Genomic DNA, 15,281 nt, shown 5'->3' with positions numbered 1-15,281 from the left:
TTCTTTTGCTTATACTCTCAAGAGTGCATAAATAATTTTTTTAATAGCCACATGATCTGTAACCAACTCCTTACTTAGCTCTACATGTGTTATTTACAGAAAATGAACAGCTTTATCATTAAAGTCAGTGATAAAGGAACCGTGTTAAAAAATCAGATTTCTTTGTGATAGATTTCAAGCTACATAGCTGTCAGCTCTGATTTACAGCAAAAGTATAAACTAAAAAAATAAACCTGAGCGTTTCATATATAAATTAGGTTGATTTAAAAAGGCAGGCCAAGCTTGCTGGGAAATAAAAGAACTATTTTCATCAATCTGCTGTTTCCTCTGACTTTGTTATGTGATTTCAATTCTTCTCACCCTTGTGTTTCCGTGCAGACGTCAGCCTGTGAGCCCTCCACCCCCTCCAAGGCCCATCTCCCCACCACATACGTATGGGTACATCTCAGGGCCCTTGGTGTCTGACATGGATACTGATGCCCCAGAAGAGGAGGAGGACGAGGCAGACATAGAGGTTGCCAAGATGCAGAACAGGAGGCTCCTTTTGCGTGGCCTGGAGCAGACCCCTGCCTCCAGCGTCGGGGATTTGGAGAGCTCTGTGACAGGCTCCATGATCAATGGCTGGGGCTCAGCCTCTGAAGAAGACAACATCTCCAGCGGGCGCTCCAGCGTCAGCTCCTCCGACGGATCGTTCTTCACCGACGCCGATTTTGCACAGGCTGTCGCAGCGGCTGCCGAGTACGCTGGGCTCAAAGTAGCCAGACGGCAAATGCACGAGGCAGCAGGAGGTGAGTTGTCCTCTGCCCGATGGGAGAACCAAAAAAAAGTGGCCATTGCAAAATGAACCTGCCCACAGGAGCTTTCTGAATTCCTGTTCTTGGGATGTAGAAGTCAGGAAGAGGCAGAAAAGGAGTTTTGGTGACACGGTTCAAAGAAATTGCTGCTCTACATATTTTTCATAAGTAGTTCCTAGTTCTTTGGTCTTACTGATCATGGACAAACATCAACCTTGCTGGTGGATTTACACTCAGAACTGAATGAGAGGAAAAAAAAAAACCAATTATAGATGTCTGTCTTTTCCCAGTAGAAGGCTCCCAGTGTTTTCAGTCACTCAAAAAGAGATTTAGTCACTCTCTATTGAAATGTTCAAAAAATAGTAAACCTTTTTTTGAGTTGCATTTTAATTTACAGATTATGCATATGCAGCAGGGCCTTATGCATATGTTTGTGTTTTCACTTTTCCTTTCCCCTGTAATACCACTGAACATATTTGAGGGTAATATTTGAAATATTTCATTGTTACAACATACTGGATACTAGTAGCAGTGGATATATACAGGTAATCAGTAACCTTACTAAGCCAAATGCATATTGTTATACTTCATCTAAAGAATAAGAATACAGGAGGCTGGGATGCAGGTTTCAGGCAGCTCCATGAATGTTTTGACAATCAATCCTATTAAACTGCCAGACTTGGAGAAGCGGTACTCTGTCACAACTGTGTCCACCCTGACTCCACAGATTTTCAACATTCCTCCCATTTCTGACATCCTCTCCCAGTTAACAGTCCTTTGTTTCATTTCAACACAGCTGTTCATCATGAAGAGCGAGAGGGGAGGTAATTTAGTAATTCTGGATGAAATCCTGACCAATTGAAGTAGGTGGCAAAACTCCCATTCATACCTACAGGGCCAGGATTTTATCGATTTTGTACAAATAAATTCCTGTAAATATGTGTAGAGACTTACATATTTAGAAAAGGTCTTTTTACATCTGGTTGCTAATATTTTTGCAACAGTCAAGTTCATGTTATGCAGTGGTTTCTATATATTGGTATTGCGTGTGCCTGCCTGCATGTCCTTTAAACGTGACACTTCTTACCTGCAAATAATCTGTGATAAAATGCAAGCCACCCAGCCTCGATGTGATACTGAAAATTCACTCAAAGTGGCCGAGGGGATTCTGTACCTGAGACCTGCTCTGCCTGTGTCAGGGATGACCTCGTGTGGCCCAGGCTAGGGGAGGGGAAACCTGAACGGGAAACTGTGCTCTTTGCAGAAACTGGCTGGGTGGGAATCCTGCTTGTGCTTGCCTGCTGATGGATTTCGTGCTCCTGGGGCAGGAGCTACCAGCTACCAAGCAGCTGGATAATTTCTGTTCAACCAAGCCAGCCTGCCTAATGATAGGATAGCAAATGCTTCAATTTAGTTACAGCTCATTCTAAAACTGGATGAGCTTTGCTATTGTTCCAGCAGTGTATTTTTAGGTTTTGTACAGCTAGAGCATTCTGATGTGAAAAGAGAAAGTCTTATTTTAGGTAAGAAAAATAATTGTTATTGTTCCATAACCATTTGCAGGCCGTAGACATTTTCATGCATCACACTGTCCCAGACCCACCAGCCCCGTATCTACTGACAGCAACATGAGTGCTGTTGTAATACAGAAGGTCCGACCTGCCAAAAAGCAAAAACACCAGCCAGGACATCTGCGCAGAGAAGTCTACACAGATGGTGAGTCCACTGAAACGGGTGAAAGCCTCACTGAACCTTTCTAAATATGCATTCAGCGCGTGTGCGTGAAATTTTTCCACAGAGATAATGCTGTGTTTCAGAATCCAGTGATTTGTGTTTCCTGTTGCTAAACACACTGAACAGTTTAATCATTTTAAATGCCAGAGTTCCTTAATACAGTACGTTGATGCTTGCACTCCAGAGCCTTGCACCTGTTTTCTATAGTGTCCTAATCGGCTAATTACCCTCAGTATTTAAGAGCCCAGATAGCTTAAATAGTACAGTCATTGAGAATAATACGTGGTTAGGATTAAAATCTCCGTTCACGTGACTGACTATTAAAACCTTCAGAATTAAAACCTTCTTTTCTTGAAAAAAAGCAACAATTCACCATTCAAATGGTGGACAGCACAAATCAGTGAATTGTATTCCCAACCACAGCATTGTTGCAAGCGGTTACTTTGTGAGTGAAAGCAAAATCTAATCATCTTCTCTCGTGCCTTCACACACAATATCAACTCTTGCTGAAAAGGTAGTGCTTGTATTCTCTTGGGGGTGTAGGATGATAATGCAAACATTGTGATGTTGTCTAGAGAGAGCCTTTAATGAAAATGCCTCAGGTGGTGCAGCTTTTATTAAAGCACTGCCTTCCAGTTGTATAAAACAATCCGTGGGCTTTGTTGGAAATTCATGTGAGATAAATTCCCCAAGACTTAACCCATCTTGTCAAGTTTGCTGAATTTGCTAACAGGAGGGAGATGTGGGGGAAGGGGAGGGGAGAGGAGGGAAGGGAAAAGGAAGGAAGGGCAGAGCTCCCCACCTCCTGCTTCTCTGCAACAACAATCTGATTAGGACTTTCATTACCAGCCTGAAATTTTTCAAAGAGGGGCATCATTTGCCATTATCATATGAAAGGCTAATATTATAGATCCTTATCCAGGGTTACAAGAAGGGAGTTTTGAACCACTTCTCCCTGTGATTCCTGCCACTTGACGAAAAAATTTAATACAAAGCTCAAAGCACGATGAGCAGAAGTAATTTAGCAATGAGTGGTTGTCCGTGCTATTATCTGTACTTTATTCCGAGTATTTTCTCTCAGTAGCATCTATCTGATATTAGGCTGCGTTAAATGCTGGCATGACACAGTGCACCTGGGCCTCTTGGCTTGTGCCCAGGCCCCTTCTGTCAGTAAAACTGAGCTGTTGGAATATTATCTGATTTCAAGAGGTTATTACAGTGGTTTTGTGCATGTTTGCTTTTGTGAAAGGACAACACAAGGTGTAAATCCCAAAACTGTACCAGAAACATTACATTTAAGAGACTCTTGTAATGGTGTTTCACAGGATTTTATTGACATTTTATCAGCTTTTATTCTCTTGACGAGAATGCTCTGAACTGAATAATTGGCAGACCATCAAGCCTCAATACAAACAGAATGGCTAGGACATCAGAAATAAATAAATAAAGGTGTTTTATGTGGCCATTTGCTTCTAACACGGGGATAAATAAGAGATGGGCCTGTATTTGATGACAGGTTTTTGTGAAAGTAGTTATCCAGAGTTAAATCATAGAGCCATTGTCATTAGATATTGCAATATAGATTTGACAGTCATGATCAATATTTGTTTTGTGTTATGTAGCACCTGCTTACTTCAGCATATTTTCTAATTAGGTAAGAATTTCCACTAACCTCTTTATAGTGCAATATAGTGTGGTCATTCAGGGAATAGCAAATTATGGCTTTAGGTCCTGCAGATCTAATAAAATCCAGTTCAAAGGCTGAAGGACTTGTTTGGTTTTGATACTTTTTTTAATTATTATTTTTTTTCCGCTCAGTCTATTTGCATAAGCCTATTTGGAACCTTACTGTAGATGCCAACCATTTACTTTAATAAACACATATTGTATCCCTTTAGAATTAGCTATAAAATAACACACAGCATTTGTTTTCCTTAGGTGGAGAAAAATTATTTGGATGCATGAAGGAAACATTTAGGCACAATTGACCTTTCTGAGATATACTTAGGTTTTTATATAGGCTTGAAGACTATTATTTGTCTTTTTTTGTAAAGGAGTGCCCAATACAGAGTTGCTTTTTTCTCTTCATAATGAGTGAAGAAATATGTGTTTGTAGCAGTGGGGGAATAAAAAGAAGAAGCATTCAATAAATACTAAAAAGACAAAAATATATTCTTTCATTACTTTCTCAGCCTCTAAAATGGAATTTTAAAGAATTGCATATAAAGAATTTTCTACTGTTTCCAAATTATCTGAATTAGTGCTTGCTAATACTTCTATGAAACACAAGTGTAATGAAGAATTTAAATGATTAGTTGACAGGAGGGATATATAAATAAATTAAAGATTAGCATGAATAGTTGAAAATGCCAGGAGTATTATCAACAACAATATAGATAAGTCTTTAAAAGTTCTCTATTTTATTTTCTTCATACAGACAAATCTGTGAAAGAGGTTGGTCTTTCTGAAGGTGTGTTTGTTACTAATGTAGCAATAAAATGCCTATGACTACCTATTTTTAAATAGAGTTCTCTCTGATGTCTCTGCATTGTCCAAATACTAACAGTTTTGTATTTTCTGTGAGCATTACTTCAAGTCAGTTGCTACTTTCTGTGGGATGGGATTTCAGCTCACTTCTTTTGTTCCTTGACAGTCATCCAGGCAGTGAAATGTTCTTCATATTTGTTGCTAAAAATCTTTGCTCAGTAGGTGGTAAGGATTAAAATGTATGAATTTTTAATTGCTCTTCATCTAGCCTTTTAGGAGAGTTTACTAAGAATGCATTACAAGACCCAACTACCAGATGTACCCTCCTTTTCAACCTTGACTGACCTACTTACATATTTAATTTAGAAAACCAAACTTTAAAAGAATATGTTTGTCTTTTCTAAAAATGTATATGGGAGACTCTCTTCTGAACTGTCTTGAGTTTATTTGTCAGTTGTTATAAACCTTAGAATTTTAAACATTTCAATAAAAAGGATAAAAGTACTTTGCCATTGTTCTGATTCAGTAGGTCTTTCAACAGAAACTATGCCATTCACAGTTCATATGAGATTTTAAATCCCAATTATTCTTTAAATCTCTGAGTGAGAAAAAATACGAAACAGTTTTACAAGTGACTGGCTGAGACTGTAACTGAGTTATTTAGCTGTGTTACCAGTGACATGATGTGAGGGCAGCTGAATTTCTCACAAAAGGCAGTTGAACACCTGCCAAATATTCCTTGAATTTTCACTTGGAAATATTAAGCCTTTATGCATGCCAACAGCATTTGTACTTTTGTCTCCCTCTGCCTGTGCAGTACAAAAAAATCTACTCCATATGAAGCAGATTTTAGCAAGGTACAGAATAAGTAAGAATGCATTTCTTACTCTGCTAAAAATCAACTTGTTATTGAATTATTATAATTTTCAGACGCTTGCCCTCTTCTCAGTCCTTACTTCTGAGTCCATTATGAGATAATTTGTAAATACCAAATTTTGAGGGAGGTTTTGTGGGATGAAAACTGTTGTGATAATTATGCAAATGTACATAAAAGGAAAAAAAAAAAAAAAGGCAACAGGCTGCAGCGTTTATACATCACATTGGGATTTGCTGTATTAATTTGTTCATCCAATTATTGTGTACAGTGTGAGCCATGTTTCTTGAGAGACAAAGCATGAAAACAACTTCAGTAGATGAATAATAGCTCAGATTATGATGTGTCTGGAAATCTTAAATGCTGTCTAAGGTTTTTTCATGTCAGGAACAATCTTCAGTTTTGCATACCAGCATGAACTTGCAATAGACTAAAAATCCACTTTGTCTTTTAGAGAATGATAGAATGGCCTAAGTTGGAAGGAACCCCAAAGGTTGTCTGGTTCTAACCCCCCTGCCATGGCCAGGGACACCTTACTAGACCAGGTTGCTCAGAGCCCCATCCAGCCTTGTCTTGAACACTTTCAGGGATGTCCTTCAGTATTGCATCAAATCTAGACCCTGTTTACTTCAGGGTATGGCTGAAAAATCTGCAGCTTGGTAGAGTTTAAAAGAGAGAGTTGCCTAATGAATCCTAATTCCCTCATTAGTCACTACTTAGAAGTCATCTTTTTGTGCTTATTTATGGTTTCTACACTTTAGTGTTAAATTAATTTAGCAGATTATTTTTCCTCAATACTGTTTTGCTTATGCCATGGTTCCTGTGCGTGTTCTCGTCTATAAAATGATCAGCTCTCCTTTCAAAAGACACCTATGGAAGGTTTCTCCTGTATGGCATCCATTAATTGTTTGAGTTACATGGGAAGCTGGATAGCAGTAATACATAGACATGAATGAAACATGTGAGCACAGCTGACCTTTAATAAATACTTCTGAGTTCTTTCTATTGGTTTGATGTTGCTTTGTGATTTATTTTTTATTCCTTACAATGGAAGCTTCGATTTTGCTTTTAATAAGTGTGCCAGTTTGTACTTGAGGAGGCAGATTGAATCTGGATTTTCTCTGTGATCTGAGCTGTTAAAATAAATACCACAGGGGTGTAATAGTGTTGACCTCTGAAAGGGATTTTTTTTTTCCCTCTGTTAAGGATTCTTCTCAGTCAGAAGTACTGTGTTATAATGAATATTTTTATAGTTTCCCTGCAGGTTGCAAAAATGTTCTTGAAAGCGAATATCAGTTTTCTTTAGTTATTACTGTACCATAGAGCTACTGCCAGTTTATGAAACTTTTTATATCAATGCATCTTCCCTTTCAATAGTCAAGATTCAACACCACTTTTTTCATTGTCCTGTGTAGCTGGATAAGGTTCTTGAGCAAAGTAGTTCCAAGCTGTATTTTGTAGGCTGCAGGAATGTTCCTTCCCTTCAGTATTCCTTCAGCCAGTGCACTGCCATGCCACATCTGCTGGACACTGGCTGCAAGGGTGGCTGAAAAGGCTGATGTTGGATATATCTACACTCCCTTTACATCAGCAGGTTCAAGAGAAGGGCTATTCCGTGCTTCATCATAGGGAAAGTGAGAGGAGCACATGAGACAGAAGATATTGCACTGTCCTGAGTTCAGCTGGGGTAGACTTAATTTCTTCTCAGCAGCTGTTACAGTGCTTTGTTTTGGAGTTTTGGTGTTGAAGATGGCTTTTTACTAAGTCGTGTCTCTCCTCAGTCAAAGACTTTTTTTTTTTTGTCTTGTCTTATTCTCTGCCTAGCAAGGAGGTACACAGAAGGAACTGGGAGGGAGCATAGCTGGGACAGGTGACCCAGACTGACCCAAGGGATATTCCACACCGTGGAACGTCATGTCCAGTATATAAACTGGGGATTTACACAGAAGGGCCCATCTGGGTTCAGGAAGGGGGTCTGGCATTGGTCAGACCAAATTGGGTCACTAGTTGGTGGTGAGCAATTGCATTTTGCATCACTTGTTTTTTCCCTTCTTATTATTATTTTTGTTTACTACTATTGCATTATTTTGCTTTTATTTTCAATTATTAAGCTGTTCTTTGCTCAACATGCAAGTTTTACATTCTCCTCCCCGTTCCACTGGGGTGAGAGAAGTGGAAGGTTGAATGAATTGCTGAGAAGAATTTAATCTCCAGCTGGGCTTAAAACCATGGTGGTCGTTTTTGGTGCCCAACACGCACCCCAAAGGGTTGAGACAAGGACAAATCCAACCAGAGTGCGTTAAATAAAAGCATCTGTGGTTCCAGAAGCCTACATTTCTGAGTCTGAATATCTTCATCCACTTCTGAATCAGTGTGTCCTCTTCCAGTTAGTGTGAATTGTGCTTATAGCTTTATTGTGAACTGCTTTTGTATTTGCACTTCCTTGCTTGACTCCTATATTTTTTTCTTCACATTTATACTCCACAGAGCACTGTTGTATCCTGATAAACATTTTACATATTCTAGTTTTATGTCCTAATGCAAGAATACAAAAATATAATTAAGTAAATTACATGTGTGCTTTAAAAATATTGTAAATATTTTGATATTCAAATATTCAGAATTTTAGAACCCCTTAAGCTGTGCTAATTTAAAGAGACAAATCCAGAAGTCTTTGTGTGTCTTTTCTTCTTTTTTCTGTTTTTTTTTCTGAGAGCTTATTACTTCATTGACTGACTGTGCTTTTATTTAATTTATTTTTTTTTTAATTTGTCATGACGTACCCCCAGACATTAAGGATATGTGTGTTATTTTAACCTACTATTTTAAAAGAAGATTGTAGTAATACAAATAGTTTATCCCTACATATGTCAGCAATGATTCACATTCTTACATCCCAGCCTCTTTGCTGTAATGCTCGTTACACTGAAGACCTTGAGCAATTGCAGCACAGGCTGCTGTGTTCTTGAATAGACTTTGGAAACAATTGCAAATATCAGGAAGGATATGTTATTACCCTTAACTCTTTGTTGATATCCATAACTGATACCTTAATATCCAAGTGCCTGAAATTTATTGCAGTTTTTGGTAATGATTTTTAAGAAAATATTGTGATTTGAAAAGGCAGGGAGAGGTCATTCTTTATGTTTTCAAAGCTCAAGCTTTTGGAAAAATACCCATCAGCAGTTTCAACAGTAACATAATACTTTTTGGGGCGGAGAGAGGAGGGCAGGGGGAGGGCAGAAAGTAAACAAGAGCGTCTGTTTCTTCAATTCAAGTCAAATATTATTTCTTAATTTCACTAGTGTGTGATGTCATGGTAATTCCTCTCTTCTTTCAACCCCGCAGATCTGCCCCCTCCTCCTGTGCCCCCTCCTGCCATAAAGTCCCCGACGGCGCAGTCCAAGTCGCAGCTGGAGGTGCGGCCGGTGATGCTGCCCAAGCTGGCCTCCATGGACGCCAGGACGGACAGATCTGCGGACAGGAAGGGAGCGAGCTACAAGGGCAGGGACGGGGCAGAGGGCAGGCAGCATCCCGACGTGCGGACGGGCTCGGGGGAGCGCAGAGAGCCCCAGGAGCAGCAAAGTGACGGCAAACCGCGAGCGAGCAAAGCACCAAAACGAGACGGCACACCAGCAAAAAGTCATCTTCTTCAAGGTCATTCTGCCTGCTCGGGGTTTGCTGGGTGCTGGCCACTGGGAACTTTGCAGGCTGGTGACGTGAAACTAGAGCTGCTGAACTGCCACATCTTCATAAGTGTAGGGTTAATATGGGTCACATTGCAGGACTTTGTTAGGGTAGAACAAGCTTATTACAAGCTTACGAAACCTTCTTTTTCTATTTTGCTGCCCTTAGACCCATCATGTATTAAAGCTAATGATGAGGAAACAAAAAAGGAATGTTCCTTAAAAGCTGTAAGGATCAGTATCCCTGGTCCTACCACACACTTGTAGTCTAGTTATATTTAATGTATATATTTATAATCTGGTTTATAAGGAGTCTGAGTGAAATAAGACAGTAGATCTGTAAGTCAGAAACTTAACTTTCCTACCAAAGGATCAGCACTTGGCCCATTTTGTAAATTTTGCCAGCAAAAGGGTCGGAATGATACCTGGTCCTGTTTCAAGAGTGAAAAAGCCCTAGTAGTTGTGGATTAATTATAAATACTAACTCTCATAGTACTGTATAAGCCAGACCTAATCAATGTCTTATATATGGAAAGTGGTAAGTTTACTAGTTAATGGAACATGTCAAGACTTCACCAAGAGCACAGATTTATACAAATGCCTGGTCCTTTCTACCTACAGGTATTTAGGGATAACATCAGAAGTGTTTGGGTATTAAGCTGGTTAAGTGGGCACATGAATAAAAGTTTGAATACAGTGGATTGCTGTAGAGAAAAGTGATCAGAATGCTACCACAGAGGATGGTGGTGAAATATTAAAGCATGGCCACTGATTGTGTCTCAAATTCAGCCTAAGAAATTCAGGATCCAGTATTTAGATGGAATGAGTTCCTTGTATCATACGTGTATTCTCATTTCCTCCTACTCTGTCATATCGAATATATACTACTAGTGGTGGGTTTTTTATCATTTTCCTGTAGAACATAGACCAGGGATCCTAAATTGAAATGAAATGGACACTAATCATGAATTAGTTTTTCTGTAGCGAACGTTTCCATGTAAAGACTATAAATTTCCTTGAGAAAGCTTCTGCAATACTGCTGTGGAAGCAGCATATTTCATGTTCTTGTCAGGCATCGCTTTAAACCTCCTGAGAATCATAAAAAGTAAATCAACTGCATGCAGGAATTTTAGGTTCACAGTATCTCTGGGCTTGTAAATGTAACAATGTATGCATTTAATTGTACAGAGGACATCCTGCCGTATTCTAGACCAACGTTTCCAACATCAAACAATCCTAGAGATCCCAGCTCCTCCAGCTCCATGTCGTCAAGAGGGTCAGGAGGCAGGCAGAGGGCAGATCAAGCAAATCTAGCCCGAAGGAATGTTGCAGAAATGCAAGTACTGGGAGCCTATGAACAAGGAGAAGAGGAAGAAGAAGAAGAGATGGAGGTAACTGCAGTTGTAATACTGAAGATGACTACAATAAAGCAGTTTTTGTTTTTAGACAGATGCCAGGGAAAAATGCTTTTGAACCAGAAATATTTCAGGAAAATTAATGTATTTATTTGTCCATTGCCCAATCCAAGTAAACAAACTAGAAATGTGTCAAAACATAAAAAACAAGTCATATGTAATATAATTGTCACCTCACTAAAACTTATGGAACAGAACTGGCAGAAATGCAATACTTTAAAGAGCACTTTATTTTCAGTTTTGAAAGAATTTGAGTAATGTAAAGAACTAGAGCATATAAGAACGCCATGACATTGCCTTTCACATCTTTTGACAGTTTATCATTCTAGATTTTATTAGATATTAAGATATGAACTTTTTGTCTTTACTTTTTCTGCCTATTTATATTGATTCAATTTAAATACTGATTGTAAAAAGGGTGGCTAACATACAGTCGCACTGCTGTGCATAATTTAAAGTAGTAATTATCATTTAAAGGTAGCAAATCTCTAAGAAGTATGTAAAGCAAATTTTAAATAATAAAGGTGAACATGTAGTAATTATATCCTCTCTTTTTTAATACAGGAAACAGAAAGCTGAAGACAACGACATGTACTGTAACAGGCTTTTAAAATCTAATCAGAAAAAATAATAAATCACTTAAGATGCCTCAAGTCTGATGATGTTTGACGCCAGAAATAATGTTCAGTGCAATCAGAGTGTACAATTTTTCCTTTTTTCCTCATGCCATCAGAATGCTAGTTTTTATTTCACTCTTTCTTTGTAAACCCTCCTCACTAGGAACGGCTCTTGCCTAATCTGGAACGCTGAGTGCATCACCTTCGCTGCCCGAGGAGGCAGGGAAGCTGCTCTTCAAGGTGCTTGGGCCAGCTGCTGCTCCAGGATTAGACCAGAAAGGAATTCCAGGGGCTGGGATTCCAAGGTTTCTCCCCAGCGAGGCGGCGCTCGGTGCGCTGCCGGTTCACCGGCGAGCCAGTGGATAACAACGCAAGGGCCACGGCAGCGGTCAGAGGTGCCCAGAGTGACCGTGGTACACAACATCCTTTGGTTCTCGGGGTTTCACTGGGGGCTGCACTCACTGCAAATGGTACCTTGCAGATTTAACACTGACCCCGTGTCTTGTGTTCTGCCGGGCTCTTGCTTTCGCAGATGATACAGTTTGACAAATGAAAGTAAAATTAATTTGGGACAAGATGGCTCTTATTGTAAATATGTACTCATTTTAAACCCCTGTGGTACTTTGATTTGTCTTTCCATTTTCATCATTAAATACAGTCTTATTAAAAATGTCCTTTGGGATAGGCAGGAGGTAAGCCAATGTGATTGCTATTTGCCTAATCATAGTGTGAGCAAGTTTATCTGAAACTTTTTTTCGAATTTTCAGCTTCAACACTGCTTATGAAAAGTAAATCAATGGACATTTTTAATAACGATTAGGTAATACCATCAACTGCTACTGGCCCAAATCTCAGACCTCTACTTGTGTCAATTCACCTTAAAGAAGAAGTGCCACTTAAAGAAGTTTTGTTTGATCTTGGCAATGAATTTTTTTGTAATGCACTGCTTATCTTTTTTTTTTTTTTTTGGTTTTAAAAGCACAATCACTAAACTTTGTTTGTAAACCATTGTAACTATTAACCTTTTTTTTTTGTCTTATTGAAAATGTTAAGCATTTGTTTGGGATATTTTTCATTTTTTTGTTAATGCTCTATGTTTGTATTTGGAATATTTGAATGATGACAGATGGTAAAGTAACAAACGTAAATGTGGGCCATAATCAAAACACTTCTCACTTTTCCTGGACTTACAGAAAATTACCAATTTTTCTGTGGCCTCTCTCAACATTGGATTATCATTAAAGCTGAAATAGAGGCATTAGGTGCATTGAATTTGCCAAATGATGTCCTCTGTCTGTAGATTTTTCTGATCTTTTTTGTAATTATAAAATTTCTTTGTCATTGGTGCTAATGGAAAAATGTGTGTTTGTTTATTGACAGCTATCAGGACTAGCCCCAATGAAAAAAAAAAGAAAAAAAAAAGTGTTTTGGTGTTTACCGAGGACTGAAATTTTTCATTTAGCTAATTTTTAAAGAAAGGTTCCATAGAAAGGGTGTGCAGTACTAAAGGAAAAATCCATGTGATTAATGTTTTCATTATGTTCATGTAAGAAACCTCATATTTTAGCCATAATTTTGCATACTGAGGATCCAATAATCAGAAAAGTAATTTTTGTCACATTATTTATTAAAAATGTTCTCAAATACATTATCTTTCCTGTGTAGTTTCTTGTGTTCCCTGGAGCATAATTTAGGGGCAACTCCAATCTTAATTCTGTTGGCGAGAGCCAGGATCTGTTCCACTGAAATCATGCAGCTACAGTAGCATGAGCAAAGTGGGGGAGCTGGATGCAGCCTAGGATTTTACATAATTACTGTTGATTGCCTTAAAGATCTGATTTCTGGGCGCTTCATGGACTGTGATAATGAAAACTTCTCTCAGCCTGCCAATTTCCAGAGAGAGCTGATGAAGAAAATCTGTACCAACAAAAGCATTCACCTCGGGGGTGAGATACATTGGCTACAAAGGAAATAAGATCCAAATAAGTGAAGAGAATGAATGTTATGAGTCAATAACAAATCTGTTGGGACCTGCACAAATGCAGGTTTCCTTACCTGCCTGCTGTCCTTGCTGTAGCCATTCTGTGGCGGGCCATGGTGGAGTAGGTGATGGCCCCTTTTCCACTCTTGTGTTTTCACAAGCCTGTAATCATCCTGATCACCCTTTTCTTATCCTCTGCCCTTCATCCCAGTTAAAAATTGCTGATTTTGACTGACACACTTCTCTGCTGTGTTGCCACAGAACATTGCTAGAGCCTTAACAGGCACAAATCTCAGGTACAGGTTTTGTTTCATAACTGCAGCTTTGAATCACATATGAAGATTAGGTAAATTAAGTCAAATGTGGAGCCTTTCTGTGCTGATTTTTTTTGGGATGTCTTCAGTCTTTGTGCCTCAGATCAGCATGTGTTAGAGCCAGCATTATCCAGGCAGGAGCCCACAGACAGCCTGGGATGTGCCACGGGAGATATCCATCCATCTGGCCTGCACCTTTCCTTTGGAGGAGGCAGGAGAGGTTTCACAGGCACTGCTGGAAGGTTTTCCTGGCACCAGAAACAGCCTTTTGGTTTGGGGTGAAGCCATTCCCACAGCAGGGTGTGGGGAGCAAGGTGGAACTCAAAGACGTGTCCCCAAGTGTGACACTTGGCACAGAAGCTTATCCTGCTGCCAGAGGGGTTGTGTAGCATCTCAGAACTGGGATCTAGTTGCAGCTGTGGAGTGCAGAGCTCTGTAAGGTGTGTCTGCCCAGAAACACTGGTGCTGCATGCCCAAAATTACTCACTTCATTCTCTGCTGGCACAGTGACAAACTGGAAATCACACTGGATCCCAATGATACCCATCTGTGTAGCTTCACTGGAAGTCAGGCTCCAGCTGGAGTTCTGACCTCAACCAGCAGTAAGTGGGAAATGGTGCCCTATGAGGTTTTTTAAGAAGTTGTTATAAATTTGTTGATGGTGTTCCCTAAGAGGTTTTTTGGGTTGTTTTGTGACCATATTCACTTGTGTCTGGCAGTGTCCTGAAGAGTGTCATGGAGTTGTTAAGGGTTCTTGCACCCACACTTGGTTGGTTCTTGGTGCACTCTGTTCTTACCAAAACCAAAGCCATTAAGAGAAAATGCCTACAGGATTGATCTTGACTATGACTCCTGGTAGCTGATGTTGAGACACACCTGCTTTAGGCTTTGCCATTGAGGTACAGTAAAATGAGGTCATTTACACAAAGATACATTTCCTAACAAATTATGAAGTGATTGGAAAGCCAACACAACCCAAGTAGTGTTCAGGGATTTTAATTATGCTGTATACCTGAAAAAGCAAGTACTCTACTGGAAAATCCATATTTTGTGTGCTGAGTTAACATAATGGATGTAGATACTTTATTTTTCTCTTCTAGTGTTTCCTGTGAAATTCTTTATGAGTTTCTCTTAAATTTGATTGTACTTGAAGCAATACTTGCTAATATACTATAAAAGAGGCTTAATATTTATAAAATTTTACAAAATGCCTTGCAAACATTTTAGCAATTTTTATCCAGTGAGTTTCTTTTTCAATGAGTAATCATTCTGATGTATAAATGTGCTTTTATTTTAGGATAATGCAAATATGCTCTAGATCTGTATTTGGAAAAATTGTACAGGATTAGGTTAGCTGCAACTGATCATGAAAAGCAAGC

General features: G+C 39.2%; 1 protein-coding gene across 1 annotated transcript in view; it reads left to right on the top strand.

Moving 5' to 3' along the window:
• ROBO1 (roundabout guidance receptor 1) overlaps positions 1–13,246 on the top strand; it is a 293,520-nt gene extending 280,274 nt beyond the window's left edge. Inside the window, exons 26-30 of the mRNA XM_058856411.1 lie at positions 379–788; positions 2,358–2,510; positions 9,238–9,546; positions 10,764–10,966; positions 11,555–13,246. Of these exons, the coding sequence (XP_058712394.1) occupies positions 379–788; positions 2,358–2,510; positions 9,238–9,546; positions 10,764–10,966; positions 11,555–11,569 (1,090 nt within the window). The 3' untranslated portion in view covers positions 11,570–13,246. The remainder of the gene's footprint in view (positions 1–378; positions 789–2,357; positions 2,511–9,237; positions 9,547–10,763; positions 10,967–11,554) is intronic.
• The last annotated feature ends 2,035 nt before the right edge of the window (positions 13,247–15,281 follow it).

Source organism: Poecile atricapillus, chromosome 1 (genome assembly GCF_030490865.1).
Source record: "Poecile atricapillus isolate bPoeAtr1 chromosome 1, bPoeAtr1.hap1, whole genome shotgun sequence".
NCBI classification, from domain to species: Eukaryota; Metazoa; Chordata; class Aves; order Passeriformes; family Paridae; genus Poecile; species Poecile atricapillus.
The sequence above is the reverse complement of the archived record's forward strand: the minus strand, read 5'-3'. Positions and strand labels throughout refer to the sequence as shown.